The following is a 23,156-nucleotide window of genomic DNA, read 5'->3' as shown; positions in this document are numbered from 1 at the left end:
ATGTACAGGAAAGGTTGAAGGTAAAGAGTGTATCATCGGCCTGTATTTGCAGAGTGATAAGGCTCAAAGGGTGAATGATTCAAAAGAGCCACACACAGAGAGAGGAAGAGTGAATGTGTGTATGTATGAGATTGTGTGTTTATGTAGTATGTGCATTAGTGACAGGGTTTTAAGCACTATGAAACTCCAAATAGAAGATGTCTGTACTGAAAATCCCAAACTCATCTCTCACACACTCTACAAACCACAGTCTTTCTTGAGGACCTAGGGTTACCTGCCACTGACCCGTTATCAATGAGCTTGCACAAACTCTCAGATGTTTATCTGTCGGTGAAGGTTTACATCTGCTCAGAAGGTTAAGTGTGTCTGACAGCTGTTTTCTTTTTCTTTTCTGATTTGTGTGACTCACTGTTAAGGGTTGAATTGCATGTGGTTTTAGCATTTTTTTTGTGTGTCTCTGCTTCAGCCCAGAGGAGAGCATCTATGTCTGGGAGTCGCTCTGTTCTCTCACCTCTTCTTACATCTTACAAGCAGCTCAGTCTCTCTTCCACCAGTAGGTGCAGAAAAAAAACAAAAAAAACCTCAAGCTGCTGTTTTTGCCCTAAAGCTTAGCCCACGGCAAGGATCCTTAACATCCCTATTTGAGAAATCGTTAACACATCTCAGAATCCAGACTTTTAAATAAAGCTAAATTTGATATGCACCAGTAGAGGGTTATGGAAACAATGTCAGTGGCAATAAATAAATTCCTTTAACATGCAACACACTTGCATAATCACAGGCTCCAATGAAGCCCTGATCTATAAGGGATAGTTCACAGAAAAATAATAAAAATAATGCAATGAAAAAAAACCTGTTAAAAACAAAACCCTATTTGTTTATAACTGAAATCCATTGGTATAAAAATTGATTTGCATTATTTTAGAATAGCTAAATAATTTTACACAACGTTAGTATTGCTTTAACTGCGTATATGGTTAGTAGGTGTGGGTAAGAATATCGATTTTTTGATGCATCGCAAACTTCATTTGAACAATATCGATATCGATTCTTATATCCCAAAATCAATCTTATACTCTATGAGCAACCTGCCACTACAATGAGAGAAAATCTCTCCCATTTGTAATTAAATTCATGATAAGCAAGTAAAACATCTACGGACGCTCTTTACAGAAATGCCAGTTTTGTTAAAGAGAGATTGCTGGTTTTAGCATTTGTTCAACAAATCAATGTAAATACTTGTAAATAGTACAAATTATGTAATAAACATGTAACAAAACACAAAATTTTATATATCTTATTTATTGAATACATGGATTTGTCAAAATTATGAAAAACTACTAAAATGTAATTAGTAAAAAAAAATATTTTCATAAAGTTAGGTTCCCTGTTTAATCAGGGTTGTGAAGGTTACTTTTGAAATGTATTCCACTACAGATTACAGGATACATGCTGTAAAATGTTATTTGTAATGTATTCTGTTAGATTACTCAAGGTCAGTAAAGAATTCTAAATACTTTGGATTACTTCATCAGCATTGGTAGATTTTTTCACTTGTTTTGACTATAAAAACTCTGGCAAAAATACATTCTCTGAAAAAACGAAATATCTTATGCAGTGTTGTTTCTAAAACAAGAGGTTTTGTTTTATATTTTTACAGGAAAACAATACAAAAATCATTATCAAAAATAAGATTTTTGCCCTAATAGCAAAGGTATTACTAGAAAAATATAAATTATAATCAAACATGAATATTCTTGAAAGAAATATGTTTGTGTCTGGTAACATGTGCATGTAAAATGGCTAGAAATAGCATTTAAGCTTAGCATAAAGCTGATCATTTACACAAGGTTTATTTCTATTTCTTGTGCACCAAACTTCTCTGTCTGCTCGTATGAATGTAACACATCATAAGAAAGTGTTTCACCACTGTTCAAATGCACTTTGGATTGCATCATTTATGTGTATACATTTTTCCACCTGAAAGGACTAAATATTAAATGAAACAAATAATCAATAAAATGCAAAGTAATCTCTTCAGTAATCAAACTACTTGTTAAATGCAACTGTATTCTAATAACCAATGATTTATATTGTAACTGTAGTGGAATACAGTTACTAATATTTAGAATTTTAAATATGTAATCCCGTTACATGTATTCCGTTACTCCCCAACACGGTGTATAATTAACAGCATTAGGGACATCATAACTGAAATAAACCCATATGAATCAATATCGAATTGAATCTAATAAAAATTGGAATCGAATTGGGAAATCTAATGTTTATAAACAGAAGATTATTTAAAATAGGAGGCAGAGGACCAGAAAATCAGAAGCTGGCTTTGATCAGAAGCTAAATACATAGTGAATAAAATTAATTTAAAAACAATTCAAACAGACTGGTAAAATAAAGTGACTTGCGTAGCTGTAGAATTGTCCAAAAAAGGGGCTTCCAGTATAGACAGCTTCATTTCTTACAATGGGAGAGATTTAGTCTCGAGACAATGCTTGTGTCTAGAGCAGAAATGGTGTTAGGATAATCTTAAGCAACTGTATATCAAAATGAAATATGTGGCACAGATGCTGGGATGAATGGTGTGCAGCCTGTTAGGTTTTAAACTGATAATGATGCTGAACCTGACATGATGCTCATCACAGAGAAGACAGACCAGCATCTGGCAAAAACTGCATTTGGGATTTTTCACAAGCCAAATGGCAATGGAGATGGCAGCACTGTGTCATCAGGGGTTTGTCAAGCAGACAGCTCTCTAAAGCACCCAAAAATATACAAGCCAAGCTTCCATCTCTTATTCATGGTTTCTCATCAAGGATGAGAAAGCAACAGTAATCTGAAATAGCATTGAAACAAGGCACAAATTAGATTCTGTAGCATCTACAGTGTAGACAGTCTAGCTGACTTTAAAAATAAGTTGTTGGGCCAGAAAGTATAGAGGTGGACTCGGGGCCGGTTCTAGACATTTGGAGACCCTAGGCAAAATGTATGTTGGAGGTCCCCAGCCATGCCCTCCTCCCCTCCACCTTTCAGAATTCACGAGTTCACACTTACATCAAATTAAATAGAGTAAAGATTATGCGTATTTGGCATGCTGTCCAGGGGAGGGCTCCAGGCTCTGAATTTTGGCCAGATTTACACAGTATTACATTGGATTGCATTGTATTTTGGATTGTGTTGTTTACATGCAATAAGAGATTATTAAAATTCAAAGTGAGAGATGGGGGCGGTGGAGGGATGCTGATAAACTGTCAATGAACAGAGCTAAGTCTGCAGTATACCTCTTATCTCGTTGATTATCTGAATGTGCTCCTCCGAACTTTGTTAATAAAACATCATTTAATAAAAAGACTTGAAAACAAATATGATTCCTAACCATTTTATTTATACAAAACCTGTTATCAGTATTTTTATATTTTTACTTAAATGTGCATATTAATGTAACTTTAAGGTAAACAAAAAAAAAAATCATCTGAAAAGTCATCTTTTTTTTTTAGCAGTCAGTAAGTTTTTGCAGTAATTTGTTCAGTAATTTATTTATGGTATAACACACTAACCCACTATTTGGGATAATGAAGAGTTTTGTTTTTGATAGACTAAATATAGTCATATTAGGTATGTATTGTAGAGAAATACCTTGATACACAAATCAGCTGCTAGTGGAAGTGAAAAGACAAATTAATTTCGTCAGCTGTAATTGTGTGCTTATTCATATGCTTAAGATTGCATACTTATTTTCAATAAATATTGCAACAGTATTTATGATTAGGAAACTAAAAAAATGAAGTCTATTATGGTCTATAGTCTATTATGATAGACTAGAGCAGTTAATGTAGGCTAAACATCTGCGTTTTAGAAGATATACAGACGGTTTTAAAACTTAATAAACAATGCTTTAGTATAGTGCGTTTGCTCTTTGACTGACAAACTTTACTTTTTCTGTAGTATTTTGCGAGTCAGCTCCTGACTAGGGCTGGAAATCGATTGTAGCTACATACGCTCGGATTCAAAGTGTCAGAAGCGAATTCAGTCCATCAACGGTGCTCGCGCTCTTTTGAACTGGAAATAACCGTCAAATGATCTATCTGAAAATTACGCTGATCGTTAGAATCAGTTTATTTTTTGCAATAAATTACAATCACTCAAAAATAGATGATACCTGAATCACAAGCTGCACTTTCTTTGCGTGCCTGCTTAGCCTTACGCTTAGCAGCCCCTGAAGGATGAGTTCGTTTCGGCGCCATCAGATAAATTTGCAGAAAAGTTGGATTTTATTCATCTACAATCTCTTCATTCATAAATTCAGAGGTTGGGAGTGACTCGCATGTAAACGGTGATATTAGTGGTTTAACTACAGGTGAATGACAATTGTTATATCCAATGGACAAACAGCATAGTATTTTGCTGCTCTTGATTGGTGGATAAGCATGTGTATGTTTTGGAGGCCCCGCCTCCAAGGCCGAGGCCCTAGGTAACAGCCTAGTTCGCCAATAGGTAGCGCCAGCCCTGGGTGGACTTGACAGGTGGCATCAACAGCCTGGCTTGTTGTCTGAGCAGACAAAACCAGCTCATTTTGTCCATTTTAATGAGCCATTGACCACATTTACATACACTTAAAAAGTGGTTTATTCCAAGGATTTTGCAGAAAGCAGCATTCTGAAACGTCATGTAAACGAGAATGCAGATTTTCTTACGCCATTTAAGGAATTAAGAGAAAGCAGTTTAACACACCTAGGTTTCTCTGGGATTAGGGTTACAGTTACATTTACATTTATGCATTTGGCAGACGCTTTTATCCGAAGCGAAAATCCCCCTGGAGCAACCTGGAGTTAAGTGCCTTGCTCAAGGACACAATGGTGGTGGCTGTGGGGTTCGAACCAGTGTCCTTCTGATTACCAGATTACCAGTTATGTGCTTAGACCACTACACCACCACCACTCCAATGTAAACTCATCTGCGCCATTCTAATAGGTTTTTGAGTACGCATGTGCGTGGAACAGACCGAATAACAAAATTCAAAGGATGGAGCCCAATAACAAGTCAACAAAACATTTCTGGGACCATGTTTGTTATTTACACAAGTGTCACAGGGAAATGATATTGCTGTGGAGAAAGCTGCTTACTGACCGAACCTTATGTATAAGGGAGTAAAGAGTACATCGCTTAAATAATGCATGTAAACCGGAACACTGCTTTTTCGCAATAATCCGCTTTCTGGTGCCCATGTAAATATAGTCATTATATCATTATAGTAAGATAGTTGTTTCCTGTGCAATACTCCTTAACTGGGCATCTGGAGCCTCCATTTTAGGAAAGTTTCAAGGGATCATTTGTAAGTTTTTGGGGTGGATGCATCACACTGCATACATCAGGGGAGTGCTTTTAATCTGGTTAGTGCCATGAAAGTGCACATGCTTAGGGATAAAGGAAATGACCTAATGTTTTCTGTGAAACAGAAAATTGTGTCACTCATGTACCCTGCTGTGCATTGACATAATCCTACACATACATCCTCAATTGACTGTGAAGCTCATTTAAAAAAAAGGTGTGGTAGAGATCCAGGGCATTAATAAGAGAATGAGCTGCAATTATAGTAGCTCTATTCCAACCCTTAAATGTACTCGATTACATTCCATTGTACTGAGTTTAACATTAGCATGTTGTTAAGCTAACAACGTTTTATTCTAATAAAGCATAAACATCTTTCATCGATACTTGTTTTTAATAAATACGTTTGTAGTTCACCTGTAGTCAACCATGTACAGTATCACCTACAGGCAGCAATCTCTATCTCCAGAGTCATCTTCTGACTCAGCAGTTCTTCATAATCCCCAATCTGCTCCTTCATCTGGAGATGAAGATCAGCTTGCTCTTCCTCCAGCTGACAAATGTATTTCTGGCCAGAGACAGTACATTGGTTAGATGCTGAGAGCTGCTTGTAGTAAACTTCAAAGGGTGAGTGTTTGTACCTCAAGCTCTTCTATCTCCTCCAGGTATTTAGCTTTCTTGGCCACTATTCCAGCCTCAAGCTCATCTCGATGCTTCTCCAGCTCAGTCAAACCTTTCTGCAGCTCTGCAATCTACAATTACACATATAATTAAATACAAAACATACAGTGCAAAAACACAATACAGAGCAACATACTGTAAACCTTATCTTAGCATAACAGTGTTGTGATTAATGGCTATTTTGGTCCTAAACTATCAATTATAAAAGCGTATATTGATATTTCATGTTGTATATTTCCCCAACAACAAACACAACGCAGAGAACTGTCAGCCACACCTCTGTGCATGAGGTGCCCAGCTGTGAATAATTACTGTAATCAGCTAAGTTAAACAGTCAGCTGTCAGAGATGGATGGAAATTGCTGGCTCTGTTTCTCTTTCAGGTAGATCATGGGAGCCTCTCAGCTCTGCTATTAACAGGCTGATGAGACGTCGATCGATGAAAACGGCTGTGGCCCTACTTTGGGTTTTGAGTGAGATTAGGGAGGTCTGGCTTGTTGCCCCTTTGAAAAGTCTGGCCATGACTCTCCAGTAATGTACAGCACAGGTTAAACAGGCCCTGATTTCACCACCAACAGTTTGTATAGTCAAACTGTCTTACAGAGCAACTAGATCACTAGTTTTTATCATTTCTATCAGGAATGATAGCCTAAGAGGGGAGAAATGGTAAAAGCAATAGGAGAAGAGTGAAAAAGAAAGAGATAGGAAGGAAGCAGAGCAGGCTGTCCATCAGGGAACAGGATCCTGTGTTATGAGAGTGGGCAGTGTGGTTTGAGAGGGTCAGTTTATTTTAAGAGAGGGGCTATGACCACAACCACAATAATTAGAACCAAACCTCCCTGTTTGTTATTACAAATGAAAAGGTGTCAGTTGTGGCTGACCATCGATTATCATGCTGTGCAGAATGTAAACTGTGGCCAATGAGCAGTTCCTAATAGTTTCAAACATAAATCTTGAATGATTTCTTTTTATGCTGAAGCACCATAATTTATTCTTCACCGTCTCCTTTCTTCTGAAAAAAAAAAAGTGCTCTTCTTGCTAGAGAGGGAGGCTGACAGGTAAGATTTTATTACTACGGCTCAGTATGGTTTGCCATCTCCTGAGGCACTGCAGGAATGTGTGAAGTATATGAAGTTTATGATTGGGGGAGAGCGTGCGTTGGCAGTCTGTGAAATGTATTGTTCATAAAGGGAGACAATGAGAGAGATAAACACTGTTAGGGACTATACACTCCTCACATCTCCAAATGCTATCTCTCAGAATATACACTCCAGGCAGCAGAAGTTCTCTTACTTTATTCCTCAGCTGTCAGTCTGACTGAGGACTCTGCATTGTGAAGCACACTCCCCACAAAAACTCAGTTTATACTCCTCCTCCTAAACACTGATTTACGCCATTAGGACTGACACGGGAACTGATGTCTGATGCTGAGCTGTTGAACTGGTGGGTGTTCAGGTCAATCATTGAATCTGTGGTCATGTACACACTGCAAAGTTTTGAGGGTAACAACTGCATTTAAATGCATGAGGAAAGCCCCTAAATTACCGTTCCATGTGTTTATGGATTACAAGAGTCACTCCCTAACCTGTGATGATTTACATATATTAGTGATATCCACAGCAATGTCTTGCCGTCTCTCAGCTACGCACAAGAAAAATGGGTGTCAACAGGTTAATGTGTGGTGTTAGCTATTTTTGACCCAAGTAATATTAGGGAATTTTTAGGGCTGTCAACAGCAGCACTGTGTTTAGTTTAAGTTCGTTAAGCTGCTATTTTTAAATAGTATGCTCTTTCTGGACCATAATATAAAGTATGGTTTGCCCCTAGAGTGCAGGGTGAGAGAGACAGACCCATATTGAAATTTGCAAATGCATCAAGACAAATCTATCCATCTCTGTGTTTTACTAACACCATATCCACAGACGAGATGAGCTGTCAGTGTTCAAGAGAGATTGGCATAACTGCATTTACAACTAGTGGTTCAGTTTGATTCTGTAAACATTACACTAGATTTAATGAAAATATGGCTGTCATTACCTACATTTTTCAGGAGTGAATTTGGCTGTGCAACCATTACGAAAACCATTAGACCATTAGAGTTCTGACAAACTTTCGGCAAATTTCCCAGTCGTTATTTTAACACTTTAAAATACATACATATTTGAACAAATTAGCTTGCAATTTGACATAAATTGTTTGTCAGACGTTTGCAGCTCTTCTCTGGGAGTGGTGAACCTACAGCAAACCTCTGGTGACAATGAAGCAAAGCTCATTTGCATGTGAAAATAATGAGTGCCGAATTTGCTGCAAATTTGTGAGATGTTTACAGCAAGTTTGCCAGAACTCGATTTTTGTAAGCAAATGTAGTTGTCATTCTCAAAGAAGCAAACTCTGTATGTACAGAACAGGATTAAGCACTCAAAAGACGGGTAACAACTGAATGTAGCTGCAGTGAATGTGGTCTGAATGAAGTAAAGTGAGCATGAAGACAGACCACCCTCTTCTCCATTGAAATGAGAGGGATACCTGATGCTAAAATATGCTCAACAGACTTCAGAGACTACAGAGTAGATGTCAGTTAATTTGGTGCAAATGAAATCTAGGCAGTAAGAGATAGAAGTTCAGTCCAATCAATATGCTGTATGATTGGGCATTAGGGCACTACATTTTCAGCTGAAAAAACATAGAATTAGGTCTTTCAACAAATTTCCAGTAAAAACAAAACAAAACACGTGTTATGAAAATCAGAAGTCATCTAAGATCTTACAACGGTATGACAAATATGGACTGTACCTGTACCACAGCCTTTTTCTTCGCATCAAATTAAATGTGGCATCTTTTCTGAGTTAGGTCTACTGGTGGGTCTTTGCTCAAAAGTGGCATTGAGGGTAAATTCACTCACCAGGTCCTTCAAGATGTTCACATCTGTCTCTTTGAAAATATCCTTCACTGTCCCTTGAGTCAGCTTAGCCAGCTGCTCCTTCTTCCCCTTTCCTGAAGCATCAATGGTGGCAGCACTCAAGGCTCTAGATTCAAACTGAAATGCAGATTTACAGCTTCAGACTTACAGGATCTCAGAAACAGATTTAGCCTACTACACAGAGAAACCAATCAACCAGAGTTCTAAAGAGCACAGGCTGTGAAGATGAATCACTGATTGTCCCCAGAAGAAAGAGCAAATGAAGGATCATCAGGTGAGCAGGTGCAACCAGCCAAAAATCAGCCTCTAATTACGATTTGCCCAAATCCCAATCAAAATCAATTGTGAGCACCACAACTTGACCTTGTGCAACTCTTATGAAACAAAGAACAGTTTTTTGGCTATGGGACAACCTGACATAGAAAAACAGACATTATGGAATCAGAGAGAGGTGGTTCATGGTGTTTGTGTGAATGCGAGTTGTTTTTTGTGTTTGTACTGTATACAACTTTAAACAAACTAACTGGAGTTGTTCTTGGCCTGCTTATCTAACACCCACACACAAACACACACTAGAAGACTCTTGTATCTTTAAAGGCTCTTTAGTCTCCTGGTGGAGAAGTGCTTTCTTTTACTCTCAGGCCTATTCTGCCTTTGAGCCTGGGAAGGGCTCCAGAGCTCTGATTACTTCTGTGACCTCAGTAGAGAGCAGCTACTCCCAGGGCAAACAAGGTCAGAGGGCACTGGTGCTCTAGGATGACCTTTAGAGAGCCCACTCTCCTCAAACGACATGGAGGGGACAATAGTGCTCTGTGCTAGATGCAGACTGAGCTCTCATGTCAACAAAACTGTCGCCTAAAGTTTAGTGTGAAACAGGAAGGAAAAAACAGGCATACCAGCAACGTTGAGATGCTAGTTAACCCAAATAATAATTTACATGTCATATTGACTTCTTATTGACAATTTTAATTCTACTTTTATGGTTATTTTTGTCCTTTTGGTAGCTTGACAGCATCCATCCCAATTCACTTTCCATGCATGGAAACATACATTTCTCCTTTGTGTTCTACAGATTTTTGGGTGAACTAATTCATACATGAGATCCAGAACAATGGGTTTCAAAAGTCCCCACTGAAAATCTGGTAATAAAAATTTTAAAACATAAAATTTTCTGCACTATTTTTAGGTCACTAATAAAATGTATGACATTGACCACGTTAACGCCTTTGTATCAAAGGTCCGATTTTCTTGTTTCCATTGAAGCACACAAGATGCTCTCTGGAACATGTTCAAATCATGTTGGAATAACATGGATCACCAGGTTTTTAATAAAATGCATGTTGTAAATTATGCAAAAGGTTTATTCCAAAAACTTTGAAATTCATATTTTTTTAATTTTACTTGTAATTCATAACTTTGTCCTCAAAATAAGCCCAGAGCAAGCTTGTGTACCTTAGAGGCCATGACAGCTTGACTAAAGGAAATGGATTGCGAGAGTATGATAGGTGTAAGCACATAGGGGTCGAATGTTCCATGGTCTGTATATGTGTGTGATGTACCTTTAGGCTTTCGGCCAGCTCACTGTAGTACACTTTGGTGTCCATGATAGCTGGTGTGATATCAATGGAGGGTAACTTCAGGGATAAAGTGGGAGAACCCTTATCGAGAGGTGTGGGCTCACACAGGTTCTCCACCCTCTGTCGACAAACACAACATTATGACTTCTTGTTTCTCCTCAGGGAATAATATCTGCTTCTTAGAGACAGGGCAGCTGTTCATTTATATGTCCCCAATGAAGTGTTCATGAAAAGAAGATTGAGTCCTAGTCTCTGCTTGTTCTTTTCAACATGAATAATGAGAGAGCAGCAGATGCATCGGGGGAACATAAGGTGTGTGGAAAATGCTGATAATAAAAGCAGTTAATAAAACAGGAGGAACTTCTGTTTTCACTTCATTTGCCTGTACTGTGAGTTACGCCACCCATCCCAGAGGGAGTGTGTTAAATATGGTACAGAGTGGAGATCAGTGAGAAAACACAAGCTGATGGAGATTTCTCTGTTTCCAGCAAATGCAGAAGCCCAGACTCCCCATTTGGGAGATTACTACATTCTTTTGCTGTGTGATTTGAGGGACAGGGTTTCCTGTCAGTCTCCATTCCAATTAAACCCATTCTCCTTACAATCAGAGGAGACATCTTAAATAGTGAAAGTCCCACTTTGCATCTTGCTAGACAATGCCAAAAAATTCTAGGGTCTAAGGCAAAATTATTACTCATTCCAATTTTCAAACCTCAAATGAGAGGTGTTATTGTCGACCTTTGCCTTACCCTTTCTTGCTGCCTTCCATGCCGGCCAGCTGCTCCTCTTAGATGGCCACTTGCTCTCGAAGGGCCAGGCAGTCAGTGGTAATTGCATCCACCTCCTTAGGGGGGCAGCGGAAATAGATGTCAGTACAAACACAAAGCACTTACCCTCTGGATCTTCTATCACGAACATCATGAGTGCCACCAGGCTATCACGATTGCACCTTGGTAAAGACTGCCATACAGGAAAGATGAGAACCACACACATACACAGCCTTTCCTCCCCCGTTCAGACAATGCTCTGCTTTATTCGGCTCATCTGGGTATCTTAAGTGCCTGATTAATTGGCGATGAATTAAATTACACAGAATTAAAGCATTTGCATGTGAATGCTGCAGTGTGATGGTGGGTCTGGGCAGCAGAGGAAGCACAGAACACACACACACTTCATTAGAGCCCAGAACTGGCACAGTGACCGCTGTTCCCGTTATCTCTGCGTGAGCACAAGCCTAGTATTGGAGAGAGTCTAGACATTGTTTTGATGCCAATTTGCTTAGAAGATATTATATATGAAATATAATATCTTATTTTTTTTTATTGAATACATGGATTTATTTATTTTTTTAAAAAGCCAAAATGTGATCATAATTATGAAAAACTGATAAAAAATCATTAGTAAAATTACTATTTTTGTAATGTATCTAGTTAGAAGGTCCCCTGTATAATTAATAGCATTAGCTGGGAGAGAATTTCTTTCATATGCAAGTGTAAGGGTCATTATAACTGAAATATACCCATATCAATAATCGATGTTGAATCAAACTGAAAGCTTGTGAATCGGAATCGAATTGGGAAATCTGTCTATCTAGAAGACTTTTATTTATCTGTTTTATTCTCTCTCTCTCTAACCCGCCTTTCACATCTCATCTCAGCTCAGGCTGAGAGCTGAGCCTTTCTATGCATTGCATCTAGGAGATATGAGAGGCTGAATGAGGGAATTATTAGGCATGGTGAAAGCTTTCCCACATCTGCTGTTTTACTGGAGATGTGCTCTGACATCTGCAGGGTGACGGAGTGGTTTATACAGAAAGCAGCTCAGGTTTCAGTGTGGCTGCTGGCCTGGAGTCAGCGGGGCCATAATCAGACTCTCCAGAAGAGAACCTGATGCAACAGCTGTGCTGTGCCACTCCAGGGACTTTTTTTAAACACCACTGGAGAACTTCCCTCCTACAGCACAGGCTAACACTGTCATCTAGTGGTGGGGACAGTGTAGAACTTTCCAAAAGTTTTAAAGGCCTTCATTCTGATGTACAAATACATACATTTAATTTTGGATGTACACTCATGGTGGGCTGGTGTTGTTTAATGTTTACAGCTCAGGGCTCTAATTGGAAGGGGCTGAGAACAGCGATATTTGCAAGGATATTGCATATATCACATTTAAAAAAAGAATTGCAGTTGTAATGCAGGTTTCATTACCACTGAAACATCCTCCCGCTCTAGCTGGATGAGGGTCCTACGCTCAACCACCTCATCATATTTAATCTGTTGATGCTGCAGCTCACCCTTCAGCTCCTGTGTGTCACATAAAATCTCCTCCTGAGAGGAAACAACAGACCAGCAGCAAATCACAGCATGTCAAGGAACAGATTCTGAATTGTTCTGGTGACAGTATGAATTCCTACATCTACAGCTTCTAAGATAAATAGTCCAAAAGTGTCACTGCATACTGCAATTATTTAAATGTAAGAACTTTTGAAAATAATGTGTGTCAATCAAGACCACCATAAATTTCCAGCATCATCCAGGTTGGAGTGTGTGTGTATCTCTATCACACCCTCCAGACTGTAGTCTGCAGGACCACTGATGCTGTGGTTGTTTGTTGAGCTCTGCTCCAACTCCAGCCTCTCCTCCATCTCAGTGATCTGAACCTTCAGAGACTTGTTCTCCTCCTCTAGACACCAAACCTACAAGAGCAGTGGAACAGTACAAAATGAATTTATAATAACAGCATCATTTATAAGTGTTGTATCGTTTATAGCAAAGCAGTAGAGGACAATGTAGCTTAGGAACCAGCATATTCATGGCCTTAATATCTGATTTCCTCCACACCCTCAGGCAAATGACTGACCCAATTAAACATCATGGAAATATGATAATTGCATCACACACAGAGACACCATTAGATTCGGTATGTGCTCAACTTATTGTTACCCTGCTGAACCTCGGGTGTGTATGCGTGTGAAACATTTCAGTCTCACCGCATCGATAAGGACAACCAGGCGATCGTTGAGAGCAGTGATGATGGAGCTCTCATAGACAAATAGAGCCACACCCTCCTTGTTTAGAGCATGAGCTGATGCAAAATCTAGCCTGGGACATTCTCTCACTGAAACTCTACCCCTGTCAGAAAGACTGAAAGATTTTCAATGACCACAATGGCTTGTTTATTCACTCAGTAAACATAAGCAAACAACGCTGAAGAAAAAGAGGAAATACTGAAGCACAAAAGAGTTTAACTGGCAACACATTTACATTTCATAGTGGAAGTGATGTTTATGAATCAAGAATGAATAAAGAGTGAGATCATTGTTTTACATGGTTCAAATCATTTGCACAGAACTTAACTCAGGGTGTGACTATAATTCACAGTGTGTACCATAAATTCATTCTTTGAGATACAAAGAAGAACAGTGTCAGAGGAGATGAACTCCAGAGAGTCTACTTAATCTTATAGCATCTATAAACTTTGTATTACTGCAAATTAGCAACAAATCTTGTCTTGACTATGATCTTATCCGCATATGTGTAGGGTTTCAGACCTAGAGGCACTGACCTTGCACTGGAGCAGGCCTGGATTCCACAACGTCCAGAAGCCTGGCTCCACAGCTCGTCCTCAAACAGTTTACGGTATGAAGAGACTCTTAACATGGCCATGGTGGCAGTAGGGGAAGCAAGGAAAGATGACAGCTGAACAAGAAAGTGGTCTTTATAGCCACTGAGGCTGAGAATGTCACACACACTTGTGGGATCTCTTACTGAACCCAAGAAGGACTAAGTAGGGGAGCCTTGTCAGAAGATAAACCTTTCACATGGAACAGAGACGATTCAGCCATAGCAACAATACTTGAGGTCACTCCTGTAGAGAGATGTTACACATACACCAATGTACACTGGTAATTTGCTGTTCATCTGCAATGTGGATAATGACAGTTCTGTTCTGAAGAGCTATTACTAACATAGGGGTTCACTTTAAAAAGTTAAGACACTCAGTATATTTACATGTTTTTTGTGTGTAGTTGAGCTAGTCTTTATCTGTCTGTTCAAGTATATATGACACAATGCATAACCAAATATTTGAAAAGAACAACAAATTTGGTGGGTTAAATACACATTACACATCCCGTCTTTCGGAGCATGTGTGCACAACCACAAAGCCAATTGTGGTCCGATTGACGTGTATACATGCTGGAAGAAGCCAAGCTAAACACATCTTCTGGGTCATTACACACAGGTCACACTGTTTAGCTTAGCAAAAACAGACTGGAATGATTTCAGTCTGACTTAAGCATTTACCTGACATTTTAAAAGACTGTTTTAGTTATTGTTTTAGTCCAACCTAAATCAAACTTTTAAAGTGCATGTAAACACTGCATGTTATCAGAACAGATTTTATAAGATAGAGAACTTGAAGTTCTCCACAAAAAAAGCACAATTTTAATTCAACACAATATGATGCTACATGAGCTACATTAGTACTTTTTCTGAGGAAATACAAGAGATGATTGGCCATGCAAATTCATTAGTAGTTGCAAGATATTCTTCTAAAAATCTTTGTGTTCAGCAGAAGACTGGGATGTATGAGAGCGAGTAAATGATGAGAATTTTCATTTTTAGGTGAACTATTCCTTCAACCTTCTTTTAGTATTGATGATTGCCTAGGCAAACAATATTAATAATAATAATAAAAAAAAAAAACAATAATAGTCATAATGTCTTTATTCCATTAAATAAATGTATGACCTCAACACCTCCCCACAAATAAAACAAAGAATGTGCAAGTACCCAGCTGCAAAGTACCAGAAACTTCAGACTGATCATTACAAAAACTGAATGGAAAGTAAGACAGGGCAACACAATAAACAAAGAGGCAGGGTGGTGACAACAGCACAGCAAAAAATGTGTTAGAATAATGGCCATCTGAATTCATGCTCCTGCGATTCAACCTCCTGCAATGAGGTCCATTCCTTCCAGAAACATCCTTTACTGCCACTGAAAAGTGAGTAATTTCAGGCCATAACCGGCTGAATAAGACAGCCAAGCTCTGGAATTTAACCATGGAATTTAGCAGAAATAAAAAAAGAACATGCAGAAAGATTAGACTGGAGCTTGTAAACATGACAGAATCTGACTGGAGACAGTGAATGAGTAGTAGTTTCTGTGGGCAATAAACTACAGCCATGTTCACTCACAGTGTGACTCCTTGAGTTTTAGAGGAAAACAGGACATTAAGACTGCTGACAAGTCTTTTTCATTTCTTTTTTCCTGCACTTCTTATGTGATTGAGAAAATACTGCTAATGGACTATGGTAAAACACGTATTTTGAGAAAGGCTTTGGTGGTTTGTATTCCAATAATATTACAGAAATGTTTGATTATTTTTTATATTAGCATAACAGAAGAGAGGAAGCATTCTCTTCATATGCTGTAGGAAACAAAACACACTGGCTGGGCAATATGAGCTTCTGTGTTATCAAAGATCACTTTAAAAAGGGTTTTGAAGGAAATAAACCTCAGCAGAATTTAAATCGGCACTCGCAATAAAGTTCAGCAGAATCCAAATGTGTACTATAATGCAAAAGAAATTAACATGCCAATGTATGTCAATACACTGATATAGAATGTGTAACAACACCATAGCTGAAAAAAGGACACAAAGACTTGTAAACGGACACACAATTTTCCCAGTCTGGGTTAAGGGTCAGTATGGCATACAACATACACATTAATAGAAAACAGAAGGACCACATTTACATCTTCATTACAGGACAAGACAATAGTAAAGCATCCAGTGAGTGCATCAGTTTAAATGTTAATGTCTCTTTAGCACGATAGGATTCAGAGCAGACCTGTAAAAGAACAAAGGATTCTTCCCAGACCTCTGGATTACGATGAGTTCATATCTAATGATGGTAAACAATTCAAAGGAGGTTGTGGCATCAAAACTACAAAGGATAGAGGAAATATTTCTGGAGCATTACCAGGCCATAAAGACAATCCATTATACGACTATTGATCTGAGGAGGACATCCAAATGTACAATGTTGTGGACAATGGTATACAAGACTGGAAAACATAAATAACATATGCACACCACAACAGACAGAGCCGGATGATTCATCATGATACAGATACAATTTTGAGTAAAGATTACAGAACAGAACTTCTGCTCTGAAAGATAGTCGACTGTCAAAGTCAACTTGTGGGAATAAAACATTTCTTTCTCATAAAGTCAGCTGATGATTCTGAGAAGGGGAGGCAGAGAGAGAGAGAGACACCGACAGGCAGACTGAGAGAAAAGGTGTGCCAAGTTCTGATTACGGAGCCGTTCTAGAGAGAGCATTTAACCCAGCAGCAGCAGTCAAAACAATGTCCTCAACATGGCTTTCCTTTAGTGTAATAAATTCATTCTCTGAGTGTCCACAGGTCCCGATACTCATTTTCACACACATTCAGTCAAATATGGTGGGATATATTGGAGTTGGCATTCTGATGAAATCTGCTTCAGGTGGACAAAAACTGAGAAGGTGGGATTCTAAATGCTACAGTCAAAAAGATGATTTTCCTTAGGGTCAAAGTGTAGTTATTAATCCTTCCGGAGCTAGGGTGGAGAGAAGTTGACACCAGAGACTACTTCTCTGAAGGAGGATTAGAAGAGCATAATGTTAAAAAATGGGCAGTGTCTGTGCCAAAGCAGGCACTCTCTAATGCACCCAAACTCCTATCATGGAGCTGTAAGCCTTCTTAGCACAGGGTGACCCAAATATCTCCCAGAAGTCCAGCCATAAATGCACCCAAACAGTCCAGTTCAAGTCCACTCACTCCAGAACCCCCTGAACATCTCTGAGAGGAGGCTTGACACCTTAACATCTGACCCTCGATCTGCAGTCAGCTCCCTCAGTCTTCATCACCTCCCATCAGAAACCCCAAGATGAAGTCATTGGCTCTTTGACGATCACTTGGCGTCTGTTTGCCAGCTAGGTTGGGTGGTGGACGAATGAGGAGGCTTGCAAAGAGTGTAGCTTAACAGAGGTAAAAAAAGAAGATTGTTGAGATACTACAGTGATGCACCTGAATATCTGTGGTCTGCTAAAAATAGAGAGAGAGAGACTGTAACTCACCTAGGAGGTTGGCGTTCAGGTTGTTGTCAATAGAGTGTTTGAGCAATTCTCTCAAAAAGGCCATTAGGTAGCGGAACACATTGCGATGGGCCCGCGGGAGCTGAGATATTAGCTGTCAATCAGAGGAAAACCAAACAGTTTACTTGATAATTAATCAGTTATTTATTTAAAGTTCCAAGAGGTCAGACTCAAGATTTCCTTCCCAGCAAAGGTCCGCACAATATTTTACATGATGTTAGTAGTCAGTATATCTATGAAATTAAATGTTTTGAAATAGTAGGCCTAATTGTAGAACTCTCACTATGCTACTAAATCACATTTTTGGTTGTTTTTCCTTGCCATTTATGTGAGAGATGATCTTTGATTCATTTTCACAAAAACATGCTGATTTATAAAGCTAATCTTAGATGGGAAAAAAACATTATAGGCATTCTGGAAGCACATTGTCCTGTCACAAACCTGGTTTAGCTGAATGGTCGGATTAATTTTTGACACATGAAGTTGAATTAACTTCGCTTCATTCTCGTTTTCTGCAGTATGTTTTACGACAAATGCCAGTATCCATCTATATTGCTGCTCACTGTATTTCTTCGCTATGGTCTACTGTGGTTAAAATAACCACGTCTGCAACTCTGTGCACAGGGTGCGAAAGGGTATAAATTAAGCATGTTCTGTAAAAGAGAAAAGAATTTGAGTGCTGAAAGATCAGCACTATCTGCACCCGAGAGCTTGTGCTTTACACAGCTCTGTGTTTTGTCACACTGATCACTTGAAGTAATAGAAACAGTGAGATGGGGCAGCAAATGTCAAGATGTCTTGTGGTCTGGATGGAACCAATGATAGGTGGTTGTCATTAGAGCTTTTCTGATATATTCTATGACCATTAATAAAGTATCAAATACAGTGGCAACAAAAATTATTTAAACACACCACATTTTAATGTAAGAATGTCATTGCATGGGGGGCCTGGGTAGCTAAGCAAATATTGACGCTGACTACCACCCCTGGAGTCGTGAGTTTGAATCCAGGGTGTGCTGAGTGACTCCAGCCAGGTCTTCCAAGCAACCAAATGATGAGCCACGTGCTAAGATGCGCAGATTGACGGTCTCAGAAGCAGAGGCAACTGAGACTTGTCCTCTGCCACCCGGATTGAGGCGAGTAACATGCCACCACAAGGACCTAATAAGTAGTGGGAATTGGGCATTCCAAATTGGGATAAAAAAATTTTTTAAAAATGAATTGCATTATACAACATTTTTTAACTCAATATCAAGTGGACTTTAAGCCCACAATATACTTACAGAAAGGTTCTTATTCGTTCAGATGTAAAAAGATGTTTTAAACAATGGTATACTGTTTGTAAACATTCAGACACAGGCCCCACCGCTGGGGGTGGCGTCGAAAGGAGCATTTAAATATGAAGATGCTTAAGACTACATGTTAAACTATAACTAATGTGACATTAAAAATGTGTTATCAAGACAAACGAATTATGAAAGCATATCTTACTTTGGGCAGATGTATGAATGTTTTTGCTGCATATGGCACATGAGTGAATTTATGCAGATGATTCCTTTTGTAAATTAATAATAAAAAAAAATAAAATAAAAAAAAACGCATTATATGGTCTTGGAAAATGTCTCTATACAACGATCGAACAGATGTGGGTATATTTGCACCAGCTCACAGATAACAGCACGCCGGTGTGTTCATGTTTACTGATCTTAACTGACTGAACAATGTAACATAAAAATCAGTCAGACTCAAAGTAGGTGGGGCTTTAGGTCACACCTACCGATGATGTGGACCAATGGAAGCAAGAAGGTGTTTAGCAGCCGGTTAGAAGTTTTCCTAAATGTTCACCCAGGCGAGCTGTTACAAACCATCGAAACTAACTCAAAAACACTCTTTTTGGCCACATATTGTTCTAAATGATGACACGCGTTTGTTCTTTGATTTCGTATGAAGTATATCCGGGCCTTAATTGTGAAGAAAAATAGCATATGCACACTTTTCAACCAAAACATTTCAGAAGTTTGTTTGGTTTAAAATGAGAAAACATTACATATACTGTTAAAATAGAGACACATAGTACTTTGACACATTCTGGTTGTTAAACAATTGTGGAACATGTCCAAGTGTTGAACTACACTTGTGGTTTCTCTGCTAGGACACCTGTGTGAACTTTAGAGGAACTGACTTCACCTAGGCACGAGATGGTTAAAGGCTATTTTCAAACAATGGCTCAGAAGAGTGAAGTTAGTTCTGGGAAATATCTACCATCATCTATTCAAAGATGCTACTTGGTTTGATATCTTGTTTTCTTATGTATTGAATCAAATGTCAATTACATTGTTTGTTTAATGAGGATTAATTGTCAAAGTCACACTTTTTGGGGTCACTGTATATATTCAAGACTCAACTGTAAAGTTAGTACCGCTGTACAGTGCCATGTGCATACCTGTTTACAAAGGCGACTGTCATGAGAGTATTCAAGACAGCGCTGGTAGAGTTCATAACAAAGCACAGGCTCAGGCAGAGCTTCCAAGAAGATCAACAGAGCTTCAGCAACTGAGTGATTACAGCCAGCTAACCAGATGTCAAGGAGAACCACTGTGAAATGTGAGATTGCACATTTGACAGACAGAAGAAAAGTATACCAGTGAGAAAAAGAAACAGACAAAAAAAGCACACTGTGTCTTCAAGGTTGTGTCGAGCACCTTTACTGTAAGACCCCTCTCACATCCACAGTCTCTAAGCAGCAGTATTCTCGAGCACAGGTATTAGTTGTGTGGGTGTAACCAGCCAGTCAGAGTAGTTTTAAAGGGACGCATTCGGTCGCATATAACTTACACTCTGCTCTTTATATACATTTATGTGGTCTATTCGTGTGAAAGGATACGGATGGATTCAGGAATGCTGGTGTCCAGGATGTCAATAATACTCTGTAGTTCATCTTGAAGGCCAGGGGTTTGGAAGAGGTCCTCCTAAATGAAATTAAAATCTCATTAGTAATTATCTAATGTATAGCTAACCGTTGGTGCATTCTCACTTTGATTTGGAGTTTTACCTGTTTGCAGGCCTTGGTGTAGAGGTGATTAACAAGTAACCAGACCTCTTTGGGAATCTTCAGAGGTTTATCCTCTGTACCAGCACTCTCCAACAAGAAATTCATCCTGGATTTCTCCTGAAAAATTGAGAATGTTTTAAACACAGTGAAATACAACACTGATTTGTAAATCCTGTAAAGATATCGAACAGAGATTAAAAGGAATGGTTCATACAAAAATAAAATTAATCCTTTGCTTACACTCATGCCAACCCAGAAAACTTTCTATCTTCTACAGACCACAAACAAAGATTGTTAGAAGAATATATATATGCTTAAAACCTCCATATAATGCAAGTGAATGGTGGCCAGAACTTTGAAGGTCCAGAGCATATAAATGCAGCACAAAATAATCCATATGACTCCATTGGTTAAATCTATATCTTCAGAAGTGATATGATAGGTGTGGATAAGAAACGGATCAATACTAAAGTCCTTTTTTACGATTAATTATTTTCCCTGCCCAGTAGACGGTGATACGCATGAAGAGTGTGAATTGCCAAAAAAAAAAAAAAAAAAAAACACAACATGTGAAAGTGCAGATTTAGAGTAGAAAAGGACTTATATATTGATCTGTTTCTCACACACACATCCATTATAAAGTTTTAGAAGACATGGATTTAACCACTGGAGTCCTATGGATTACTTTTATGCTGCTTTTATAATTTTTGAACATTCAAAGTTCTGGCCACCATTCTCTTACATTATATAGAGCTACAGACCTGAGATATTCTTCTATAAATATCTGTTTATGTTCTGTAGATGAAAGTCATACATATCTGGAATGGCAATATGCTGAGAAAATTATGAGACTTTGTTTTTGGGTGAAAAATCCCTTTAAGATGGTCAAACATTTACAGGGATTATTAGCTCAGAGAAAGATCACTTTGTTTAAATCATATCACAAACATGACTACTTGAACCCTTTGATATTTGGACCAAAAATAATGTTACCCTGGTGTCTGTCTGTCTGTCTCTCTCTCTCTCTCACACACAAAGAGAAACTTGTCAAGTGGAGAACAGTGACAGCCTCAAGACCCCTGTACAATATTAGAGGACTGATGCAATAAGCATGAATGAAGCTCAAAGTTGCAGCTCATGCTAAGCTACAGTGGAGAATCTAAGCAAGACCAGAGTATAAAGAACAACTCTGAAGAACAGTCAACTCCAAACTACAAACATTATGATTTGTGAGGCTGGTTGCACCATGCTGTGAGCTGTTCCCTTTCTCTACTAATCTAATATTGCTGGCTGGTGCACAGTGAGTTGGGCAGGGAAAGGAGGGGTAGAATTCAAGAGAGACTGAAGCCAACTGAGCAATGCAGCAAGCTGACCTGGGTGACCGAGACAGCATGTAGTTCAAAACGACAGAATGTGCTAGGACTGATACACCATCACACTGGGACACAAATGTAAAAACAGGACAAAAATAAATAAAATCACCCTAATTTACACATGTAAGACCCAATATTTCATTCTGTCCTAATGCATGATCTAATTAATCTATCCTGAAAATGAAGAAGGGCTTTACCTTTTCCATGCAGCTATCCTCTCCCTGAGAATCATGCAGCCCCAGAGTGATTGGTTGGAAAGGAGTGGTCAGAGCAGAAAAGAGTGTGGGATGGAGGAGAGGTGAGACAATAGAGAAACATTGTGTAATCATTGAGAAGACAGAGCCAGTATTGCATAATCACAGATGAGCAGCTTCAAGCTACCAACAGAGATCAGTTGGACTTGGAACAGTAGAGTGATAGAAACAGCAGAAAACAACTAAAGATGATTGTCTACTGTCTAAATGAAAAACTAAATCAGAGTTTTTGAAAATGGTCCCACATGAGAGCAGTTTGCATGATGACTAATTGCTGCTAAACAAGTCGTATCTCAGACGTTCACTTTATACTTGGCTTCCTCTTTCCTCAAACAGGCTTCCTTAAAATAGAAACATGCCAAACCTGAAAGTCTTCCCTGATCTAAACTTTGATCCAGTGTAACTGTATGTGAACAAAGTTACTTTACAAAAGCCAAATGCTGCTGCATCTTTACGTCCTGCAGATGGAAATGATGGGGATGTTTGCTCTTTACCTAGCTCTAGTATTTAAATGTTAATATTCTGTCTATCTAACAGCAGTTGTTTGCTGTCCCTCACCAGGTCAATTAGTTTAGTGATGGCGATCTCACGAATGGGCTTCTTCATACGGCACAGCGTTTCAAGAGACGTTCCAAAGCAGCAGGGCAGGTAGTTCCCAGAAATAGTGATGAAGTAGTCTTTCCCTCTGTCCAGATGAAGCACCAGAATGTCCTCGATTTTATCCTCACCAGAATTTAGCAGAGTTACAGAGTCTTTACTGACATACACCTCCAAGAAGATTTCCAATTTCTCATCTGTGAGGAATGTGAATAT

At 38.8% G+C, this 23,156-nt stretch overlaps 2 protein-coding genes across 3 annotated transcripts in view; both read right to left on the bottom strand.

Annotated features, from left to right (window-relative positions):
• The window catches only part of vimr2 (vimentin-related 2), a 90,941-nt gene extending 76,759 nt beyond the window's left edge, over positions 1–14,182 (bottom strand). The window contains 9 exon segments of the mRNA XM_052150116.1: positions 5,761–5,911; positions 5,985–6,095; positions 8,926–9,060; positions 10,503–10,631; positions 11,233–11,364; positions 12,725–12,858; positions 13,068–13,212; positions 13,507–13,648; positions 14,082–14,182. Of these exon segments, the coding sequence (XP_052006076.1) occupies positions 5,783–5,911; positions 5,985–6,095; positions 8,926–9,060; positions 10,503–10,631; positions 11,233–11,364; positions 12,725–12,858; positions 13,068–13,212; positions 13,507–13,648; positions 14,082–14,182 (1,158 nt within the window). The 3' untranslated portion in view covers positions 5,761–5,782.
• A 1,032-nt stretch (positions 14,183–15,214) lies between these two features.
• The window catches only part of ocrl (OCRL inositol polyphosphate-5-phosphatase), a 19,754-nt gene continuing 11,812 nt past the window's right edge, over positions 15,215–23,156 (bottom strand). The window contains exons 18-24 of one of the 2 annotated variants that reach the window (XM_052150153.1): positions 22,902–23,137; positions 22,287–22,310; positions 20,717–20,833; positions 20,549–20,633; positions 20,108–20,235; positions 17,647–17,758; positions 15,215–17,547 (exon numbers count right to left, since the gene is read on the bottom strand). In XM_052150153.1, the coding sequence (XP_052006113.1) occupies positions 17,423–17,547; positions 17,647–17,758; positions 20,108–20,235; positions 20,549–20,633; positions 20,717–20,833; positions 22,287–22,310; positions 22,902–23,137 (827 nt within the window). In that variant the 3' untranslated portion in view covers positions 15,215–17,422. The remainder of the gene's footprint in view (positions 17,548–17,646; positions 17,759–20,107; positions 20,236–20,548; positions 20,634–20,716; positions 20,834–22,286; positions 22,311–22,901; positions 23,138–23,156) is intronic. The other variant, XM_052150154.1, reaches the window with a different exon arrangement.

The sequence above is a fragment of the Xyrauchen texanus genome, chromosome 19, assembly GCF_025860055.1.
Source record: "Xyrauchen texanus isolate HMW12.3.18 chromosome 19, RBS_HiC_50CHRs, whole genome shotgun sequence".
Classification (NCBI taxonomy): domain Eukaryota; kingdom Metazoa; phylum Chordata; class Actinopteri; order Cypriniformes; family Catostomidae; genus Xyrauchen; species Xyrauchen texanus.
This window is presented reverse-complemented; position numbering and strand designations above follow the sequence as displayed.